General features: G+C 45.6%; 1 protein-coding gene across 1 annotated transcript in view; it reads left to right on the top strand.

Annotated features, from left to right (window-relative positions):
- LOC139393293 (calcium channel, voltage-dependent, L type, alpha 1C subunit) overlaps window positions 1-10141 on the top strand; it is a 511196-nt gene that overhangs the window by 435873 nt on the left and 65182 nt on the right. Inside the window, exons 12-14 of the mRNA XM_071141816.1 lie at window positions 2319-2345; window positions 4804-4964; window positions 6727-6952. Of these exons, the coding sequence (XP_070997917.1) occupies window positions 2319-2345; window positions 4804-4964; window positions 6727-6952 (414 nt within the window). The remainder of the gene's footprint in view (window positions 1-2318; window positions 2346-4803; window positions 4965-6726; window positions 6953-10141) is intronic.

The raw sequence follows: 10141 nt of genomic DNA, 5'->3' as shown, positions 1-10141 counted from the left end.
TGTTCAGCTAGCAGCCCTCTGGGTAGTTTAGATGAGCGTATACTGTTCAGCTAGCAGGCCTCTGGGTAGTTTAGATGAGCGTATACTGTTCAGCTAGCAGCCCTCTGGGTAGTTTAGATGAGCGTATACTGTTCAGCTAGCAGGCCTCTGGGTAGTTTAGATGAGCGTATACTGTTCAGCTAGCAGCCCTCTGGGTAGTTGAGATGAGCGTATACTGTTCAGCTAGCAGCCCTCTGGGTAGTTTAGATGAGCCTATACTGTTCAGCTAGCAGCCCTCTGGGTAGTTTAGATGAGCGTATACTGTCCAGCTAGCAGGCCTCTGGGTAGTTGATATGAGCGTATACTGTTCAGCTAGCAGGCCTCTGGGTAGTTTAGATGAGCCTATACTGTTCAGCTAGCAGCCCTCTGGGTAGTTTAGATGAGCGTATACTGTTCAGCTAGCAGCCCTCTGGGTAGTTTAGATGAGCGTATACTGTCCAGCTAGCAGGCCTCTGGGTAGTTGATATGAGCGTATACTGTTCAGCTAGCAGGCCTCTGGGTAGTTTAGATGAGCCTATACTGTTCAGCTAGCAGCCCTCTGGGTAGTTTAGATGAGCGTATACTGTTCAGCTAGCAGGCCTCTGGGTAGTTTAGATGAGCGTATACTGTTCAGCTAGCAGCCCTCTGGGTAGTTTAGATGAGCGTATACTGTTCAGCTAGCAGGCCTCTGGGTAGTTTAGATGAGCGTATACTGTTCAGCTAGCAGGCCTCTGGGTAGTTTAGATGAGCGTATACTGTTCAGCTAGCAGGCCTCTGGGTAGTTGATATGAGCGTATACTGCTCAGTGCGCCAGGACTGTAGTACCATTCACACACAGATGCGCTTTCCGAAATGGTCATCAATAACCCTGGTAGAGGATATCTATTCCCATGAGCATGTTTATGTTAGAGTCAGAGATGGTGCCAACTGATCTGTCTGAAGGCCAGAATACATGACGAGATCTGTCCCTGTCCCACTAAAACACAGCACTGATATTATTACACACACTGGCAGTGCTGTTGAGACAGAAACAACTAGACTGGTCTAAAATGCCACCCAATCCACCCTATTCCTTATATAGTGCACTACTCTAGAGCCCTATTCCCTATATAGTGCACTACTCTAGAGCCCCATTCCCTATATAGTGCACTACTCTAGAGCCCCATTCCCTATATAGTGCACTACTCTAGACCAGAGCCCTATTCCCTATATAGTGCACTACTTTAGACCAGGGCCCTATTCCCTATATAGTGCACTACTTTAGACCAGAGCACTATTCCCTATATAGTGCACTACTTTAGACCAGAGCCCTATTCCCTATATAGTGCACTACTTTAGACCAGGGCCCTATTCCCTATATAGTGCACTACTTTAGACCAGGGCCCTATTCCCTATATAGTGCACTACTTTAGACCAGAGCACTATTCCCTATATAGTGCACTACTTTAGACCAGAGCCCTATTCCCTATATAGTGCACTACTTTAGACCAGGGCCCTATTCCCTATATAGTACACTACTTTAGACCAGAGCCCTATTCCCTATACAGTGCACTACTTTAGACCAGAGCCCTATTCCCTATATAGTGGACTACTTTAGACCAGAGCCCTGTTCCCTATATAGTACACTACTATTGACCAGGGCCCTATTCCCTATATAGTGCACTACTGTAGACCAGAGCCCTATTCCCTATATAGTGCACTACTGTTGACCAGGGCCCTATTCCCTATATAGTGCACTACTTTAGACCAGAGCCCTATTCCCTATATAGTGCACTACTTTAGACCAGAGCTTGCATATAGTAGTGAACTATATGTGCCAAATCACCACCATCAGGATCTCTGGTAACACATGGTGATAGTACCAACAGTAGCTGAATCTGGTAACACATGGTGATAGTACCAACAGTAGCTGAATCTGGTAACACATGGTGATAGTACCAACAGTAGCTGAATCTGGTAACACATGGTGATAGTACCAACAGTAGCTGAATCTGCCAGGATCTGACCAGACCAAGATAGAAAGGAATCTATAAAAGTCCTCCTCTCATCTTCTCACCTCTCCTCCCTCCTCACCCCTCCTCCCTCCTTCTCAAATCTCCTCCCTCCTCACCACTCCTCTCCTCCCTCCTTCTCAAATCTCCTCCCTTCTCACCTCTACTCTCCTCCCTCTTTTTCACCTCTCCTCTCCTCCCCTCTTCGTTCCTGAGACACCTGTGGTCCATGTTGTCATGTTGTCTTGTGCTTCGTTATGTTTGTTCAGTATGTTCTGTATGTATAATCCATTCTGTTTTTCCTTCCAGAAATAGAATCTCCAAATCCAAGTTCAGGTTAGTACATGTGATGTCATCACATCGCATTCTCTTTCTCTCTCTCTCTCTCTCTCTCTCTCTCTTTCTCTCTTTCTTTCTCTCTTTCTCTCTTTCTCTCTCTCTTTCTCTCTTTCTCTCTCTTTCTCTCTTTCATTCTCTCTCTCTTTCTTTCTTTCTTTCTTTCATCCCTTCTGGCTGCTGGATGGACCTGTGTGTGTGTGTGTGTGTGTGTGTGTGTGTGTGTGTATGTGTGTGTGCGTGCGTGTGTGCAGTACCAGTCAAAAGTTTGGACACACCTACTCATTCAAGGGTTTTTCTTTATTTTTACTATTTTCTACATTGTAGAATAATAGTGAAGATATCAAAACTATGAAATAAGACACATGGAATCATGTAGTAACCAAAAAAGTGTTAAAAAATTAAAACAGATTTTATATTTGAGAAGCCTTGACAGCTTTGCACTCTCTTGGCATTCTCTCAACCAGCTTCATGAGGTAGTCACCTGGAATGCATTTCATTTAACAGGTGTGCCTTGTTCAAAATTAATTTGTGGAATTTCTTTCCTTCTTAATGTGCCAATCAGTTGTGTTGTGACAAGGTAGGGGTGGTACACAGAAGATAGCCCTATTTGGTAACAGACCAAATCCATATTATGGCAAGAACAGCTCAAATAAGCAAAGCGAAATGACAGCCCATCATTACTTTAAGACATGAAGGTCAGTCAATACGGAATATTTCAAGAACTTTGAAAGTTTCATCAAGTGCAGTCGCAAAAACCATTAAGCGCTATGATAAAACTGGCTCTAATAAGGACCGCCACAGGAAAGGAAGACCCAGTTACCAGCCTCAGAAATTGTAGCCCAAATAAATGCTTCACATAGTTCAAGTAACAGACACATTTCAACATCAACTGTTCAGAGGAGACTGCGTGAATCAGGCCTTCATGTTCGAATTGCTTCAAAGAAACCACTACTAAAGGACACCAATAAGAAGGAGAGACCTGCTTGGGCCAAGAAACACCAGCAATGGACATTAGACTGGTGGAAATCTGTCTTTTGGTCTGATGAGTCCAATTTTGAGATTTTTGGTTCCAACCACCGTGTCTTTGTGAGACGGATGATCTCTGCATGTGTGGTTCCCACCATGAAGCATGGAGGAGGTGTGATGGTGTGGGGGTGCATTGCTGGTGACACTGTCAATGATGTATTTATAATTCAAGACACTTAACCAGCATGGCTACCACAACATTCTGCAGTGATACACCATCCTAACTGGTTTGCGCTTATTGGGACTATAATTTGATTTTCAACAGGACAATGACTAAACACAACTCTAGGCTGTGTAAGGGCTATTTGACCAAGATGGAGTGCTGCATCAGATGACCTGGCCTCCACAGTCACCTGACCTCAACCCAATTGAGATGGTTTGGGATGAGTTAGACCTCAGAGTGAAGGAAAAGCAGCCAACAAGTGCTCAGCATGTGTGAACTCCTTCAAGACTGTTGGAAAAGCATTCCAGGTGAAGCTGGTTGAGAGAATGCCAAGAATGTGCAAAGCTGCCATCAAGGCAAAGGGTGGCTACTTTGAAGAATCTAAAATATATTTAGATTTGTTTAACACATTTTTTTGTGTCCCATGTGATGTGCACCTTGTTCCTTGTTCCTCTATCAATGTGTGCCATGACATGCCGAAACAGAATCATGTACCTGTAGTTTCCATGACAATCACAATCAGGGAAGGTTCCAGAATAAAGAAAAGCTGAAGTTCCGGAGCCAATAGAATGCCTGATAGAATTAATGACAATTCATTTATCTTCCAGGTGAGGTCCCTATTGGTCCCTTGCCAGACACTACTCAGATAGCCTGTTATTGTTTTCAGTGGCTGTGTCCCAAATGGCACTCTATTCCCTACATAGTGCACTACTTTTATGGGCCCTGGTCAAAAGTAGTGCCCTACATAGGGAATAGGGTACCATGTGGGATGTAGCCAGTGTTATTCTGTCCATTGCTGTTATGTTATCTGTCTCTGGTGTAACATGAGTGCTCTACAGACTCTTATGAATCATGTCGGGAGACAGTGGGCTCTGAACCACCTGTTGGTCCTAGTTGAACCGCTGCCTAATGTCCCCTTCACATCTCCTCTCCACTCTCCTCCTCATCCCTCCCCTGAGAGACTGACTCCCTGCTCTGTTTCAGGACACAGTCCAACGTTCTCCAGCCTGCTGCACTGCTGCATGTCATGATCATTGGTTCAGTTACTGAAACGGAGAAATTATTGCTCTTCTTCCTCTCCTCTTCATCTGTTCTTCCTCTCCTCTTCCTCTCCTCTTCCCTCCTCTTCCTCCCCTCTTCCCTTCCTCTCTTCTTCCTGTCCTCTTCCTCTCTTCCTCTTTCTCCCCCCTCTCTCTTTCCCACTGTCTGTCTTTCTCCCCCTCTCTCTCTCTCTCTCTCTCTCTCTCTCTCTCTCTCTCTCTACAGTCGGTACTCGCGGCGGTGGAACCGTCTGTGTCGTCGTAAGTGTCGAGCGGGGGTCAAATCCAGCGTGTTCTATTGGCTGGTGATCTTCCTGGTCTTCCTCAACACTCTAACCATCGCTTCAGAGCACCATAAACAGGCTGACTGGCTCACAGAGGCCCAAGGTACTGACACATCAATACCACCTTCAGAACATCATAAACAGGCTGACTGGCTCACAGAGGCCCAAGGTACTGACACATCAATACCAGCTTCAGAGCACCATAAACAGGCTGACTGGCTCACAGAGGCCCAAGGAACTGACACATCAATACCACCTTCAGAACATCATAAACAGGCTGACTGGCTCACAGAGGCCCAAGGTACTGACACATCAATACCAGCTTCAGAACACCATAAACAGGCTGACTGGCTCACAGAGGCCCAAGGTACTGACACATCAATACCACCTTCAGAGCACCATAAACAGGCTAACTGGCTCACAGAGGACCAAGGTACTGACACATCAACAGCAGCTCAAGTTCCAGTACATTTTATTTCATTATCTCAGCACCATAGTGTATTGTACATTATCTGGTACATATAGTACTATAATACAACCACTTATCTTAAAACAACTCAATAACATAAGTTTATTTCTGACTGAGACACAAAGAGTTTGCTACCATTGGTACATCCTGGTTCCCCAAAGTACAGAGACAACAACACAGAATAGCATCTGTCACATCATGTAAATACAATATTCTTATTCACAAACACGAGTGGAGGGAGTTATTTAGTCTTTCTCTTCCTCTCTCCTCAGAGTAGCCAAAATATCTTTAGTAAATAATCTCTGTTATTTAGTCTTTCTCCTCCTCTCTCCTCAGAGTAGCCAAAATATCTTTATTAAATAATCTCTGTTATTTAGTCTTTCTCCTCCTCTCTCCTCAGAGTAGCCAAAATATCTTTAGTAAATCATCTGTTGTTTAGTCTTTCTCATGTATTCCCTCCTTCTATTCACCTCTCTCCTTTATCCAATAAACTGTTGGTTTCTACACCTCACTAATCCTAAAGTAATTTTATAGTGAAAATCTCACTTTTAAAAGTTAATATTCTGGGCCTCCTGAGTGGCGCAGCGGTCTAAAGCACTGTATCGCATTGCTAGAGGCGTTACTACAGACCCGGGTTAATTCCCGGGCTGTGCCATAACCGGCCATGGCCGGGAGTCCCATTGGCCCAGCGTCGTCCGGGTTAGGGGAGGGTTTGGCCCAGCGTCGTCCGGGTTAGGGGAGGGTTTGGCCCAGCGTCGTCCGGGTTAGGGGAGGGTTTGGCCCAGCGTCGTCCGGGTTAGGGGAGGGTTTGGCCCAGCGTCGTCCGGGTTAGGGGAGGGTTTGGCCCAGCGTCGTCCGGGTTAGGGGAGGGTTTGGCCCAGCGTCGTCGGGGGTAGGGGAGGGTTTGGCCCAGCGTCGTCGGGGGTAGGGGAGGGTTTGGCCCAGCGTCGTCCTGGTTAGAAAAACTGCTTCATAACGAACTTAATGACCTTATTTCACTCAATTCTAGGTCATATTTCATATAAATCTGTAAATACTGGACACTTACTTGAAGTTATATACCCTCACCACCCTCCTCTCTCTCTCTCTCTCTCTCTCTCTCTCTCTCTCTCTCTCTCTCTCCCTCTCTCTCTCCCCCCCTTTTTCTCTCTCTCTCCCCCTTTCTCTCTCTCTCTTTCTCTCCCCCCCTTTTTCTCTCTCTCTCTCTCTCTCTCTCTCTCTCTCTCTCTCTCTCTCTCTCTCTCTCTCTGTCTCTCCCCCCTTGCTTTCTCTCTCTCTCTCTCTCCCTCTCTCTCTCTCTCTCTCCCTCTCTCTCTCTCTCTCTCTCTCTCTGTCCCACTCTCTCTCTCTCTCTCTCTCTCTCTCTCTCTCTCTCTCTCTCTCTCTCTCTCCCCAGACATAGCCAACAAGGTCCTGCTGGCATTGTTTACAGGGGAGATGCTGTTAAAGATGTACAGCCTGGGTCTACAGGCCTACTTCGTGTCTCTGTTCAACCGCTTTGACAGCTTCGTGGTGTGTGGAGGCATCCTGGAGACCATTCTGGTGGAGACCAAGATCATGTCCCCGCTAGGCATCTCTGTGCTGCGCTGCGTACGCCTTCTACGTATCTTCAAAATCACAAGGTATAGTACCACATAACACAGTCACTAGGCATCTCTGTTCTGCGTACGGCTTCTACGCATCTTCAAAATCACAAGGTATAGTACCACATAACACAGTCACTAGGCATCTCTGTTCTGCGTACGGCTTCTACGCATCCAACCACATAACACAGTCACTACTACATTAAAACTAAATAAAAGACTGTGTCCCATTCTGTGGGGTAAAGAAAGCTGGAGGACAGTTCCTATGTGTATGGTTGAGTCCCAAATGGCACCCTATTCCCTACATAGTGGACTACTGTTGACCAGAGCCCTATTCCCTACATAGTGGACTACTGTTAACCAGAGCCCTATTCCCTACATAGTGGACTACTGTTAACCAGAGCCCTATTCCCTATATAGTGGACTACTGTTAACCAGAGCCCTATTCCCTACATAGTGGACTACTGTTAACCAGAGCCCTATTCCCTATATAGTGGACTACTGTTAACCAGAGCCCTATTCCCTATATACTGGACTACTGTTAACTACTGTTAACCAGAGCCCTATTCCCTACATAGTGGACTACTGTTAACCAGGGCCCTATTCCCTATATAGTGGACTACTGTTGATCTGCTGTGGCTTTGTGCCCAGGGCAACGTAAAAGGACCTTCCATCTAGCAACAGTCGACATGTTAATCATTACTAACACGTAGAGTTTCCATCAGTCACCATCCAGGGGTACTTGTCCTCTCTCTGTCACACTGTCCATGTTACAACACCGTATCCGGGAGGGGAGGGAAGCCATTTTTAGTTGAGTGGATCCATTTAATTTCACTGTTAATGCGTTTTGAATTGTGGGTAATGAAGTGTGCTGGCGGGGTTCACTAAATTCCAATAATATAGTAATGTAGCTTTCAGCTAGTTCTACTGAGGCTATACAGTTCATTGGTGCTGCTGGCGGACTCCATCACACTATTACTCTCTCCGTGGCTGTGTCCCAAACGGTACCATATTTCCTATATAGTGCACTACTTTAGACCCGAGGTCAAAGGTCCTCTTTCTTCTTCACTTTAAAGCCACATGTACAACAGGTGCCTACCTCCCTTCCTCCTGGCCACCACTACTAATCTCAGAGTTGAGTTTAACTCATCCTCCATGTTTACCTTTACCCCTGACCTCTGACCCCTATTCAGAGGACACAAGAGGAGGAGAGATTGGGTGAGAGAGAGGGAGAGGAGGAGTGATGGGGTGAGAGAGGGTAGAGGACAGAGAGTTGAGTCAACAGTGGAGTAGAGAGGAGAAAGTGGTAGAAAGAGGGGAGAGGAGGGGGGAGAGGAGAGGAGGGGGGGAGAGGAGAGGAGGGGGGGAGGAAGATAGGAGGAAGGAGAGGAGAGGAGGGGGGAGAGGAGAGGAGGGGAGGGGGAGGAAGATAGGAGGGGGGAGAGGAGGGGGGGGAGATGAGAGGAGGCGGGGGGGGAAGAGGAGAGGAGGGGGGAGAGGAGAGGAGGGGGGGGGGGAGGAGAGGAGGGGGGAGAGGAGAGGAGGTATTGGTATTTTATTAGGATCCCATTAACTGTTGTGAAAGCAGCAGCTTCTCTTCCTGGGCTCCACACAAAACATGAAATCATACAGAACATTAATAGACAAGAACAGCTCAAGGACAGAACTACATGAATTTACAAAAGGCCCACGTAGCCTACATATCGATACATACACACAAACTATCTAGATCAAACTATCTAGGTCAAACTATCTAGGTCAAACTATCTAGGTCAAACTATCTAGATCAAGCTATCTAGGTCAAGCTATCTAGGTCTATTAGGGGAGAGGTGTTGTGCCGTGAGGTGTTGATTTATCTGGGTTTTTTAAACCAGGTTTGCTGCTCATTTGAGCAATATGAGATGGAAGGAAGTTCCACGCAATAATATCTCTATATACTGTAACTGTATACTTTCTTGAATTTTGTTCTGGATTTGGAGACGATGAAAAGACCCCTGGTGGCTTGTCTGGTGGGGTAAGTTTGTATGTCAGAGCTGTGTGTAAGGTGACCTTGCAAACTATTTGAAATTGTCAACACATGAATGTTTGTTATAAAAAGAAGAAGTGGTGCAGTCAGTCTCTCCTCAACTCTTAACCAAGAGAGACTGGAATGCAAAGTATTTATATCAGCCCTCTGATTACAATGAAGAGCAAGACATGCGGCTCTGTTCTGGACCAGATGCACATTAACTAGGTCTTTCCTTGCAGCACTGGACCACATGACTGGACAATAATTCATATCAGACAAAACCAGAGCCTGCAGGACTTGCTCTGTGGAGTGTGGTGTCAAAACAGCAGAACATATATTTATTACAGACAGACCTCTCCCTTTATTACAGACCTCTCCCTTTATTACAGACCTCTCCCTTTATTACAGACCTCTCCCTTTATTACAGACCTCTCCCTTTATTACAGACCTCTCCCTTTATTACAGACCTCTCCCTTTATTACAGACCTCTCCCTTTATTACAGACCTCTCCCTTTATTACAGACCTCTCCCTTTATTACAGACCTCTCCCTTTATTACAGACCTCTCCCTTTATTACAGACCTCTCCCTTTATTACAGACCTCTCCCTTTATTACAGACCTCTCCCTTTATTACAGACCTCTCCCTTTATTACAGACCTCTCCCTTTATTACAGACCTCTCCCTTTATTACAGATCTCTCCCTTTATTACAGACCTCTCCCTTTATTACAGACCTCTCCCTTTATTACAGACCTCTCCCTTTATTACAGACCTCTCCCTTTATTACAGACCTCTCCCTTTATTACAGACCTCTCCCTTTATTACAGACCTCTCCCTTTATTACAGACCTCTCCCTTTATTACAGACCTCTCCCTTTATTACAGACCTCTCCCTTTATTACAGACCTCTCCCTTTATTACAGACCTCTCCCTTTATTACAGACCTCTCCCTTTATTACAGACCTCTCCCTTTATTACAGACCTCTCCCTTTATTACAGACCTCTCCCTTTATTACAGATCTCTCCCCGTCTCTACAACCATTGAATCTATATGTTTTGACCATGACAGTTTACAATCTAAGGTAATGCCAAGTAATTTAGTCTCCTCGACTTGTTCAACAGCCACATCATTCATTACCAGATTCAGCTGAGGTCTAGAACTGAAGGAATGATTTGTACCAAATACAATGTTCTTAGTTTTAGAGATGTTCAGGACCAGTTT

This window comes from Oncorhynchus clarkii, chromosome 33 (assembly GCF_045791955.1).
Source record: "Oncorhynchus clarkii lewisi isolate Uvic-CL-2024 chromosome 33, UVic_Ocla_1.0, whole genome shotgun sequence".
NCBI classification, from domain to species: Eukaryota; Metazoa; Chordata; class Actinopteri; order Salmoniformes; family Salmonidae; genus Oncorhynchus; species Oncorhynchus clarkii.
This window is presented reverse-complemented; position numbering and strand designations above follow the sequence as displayed.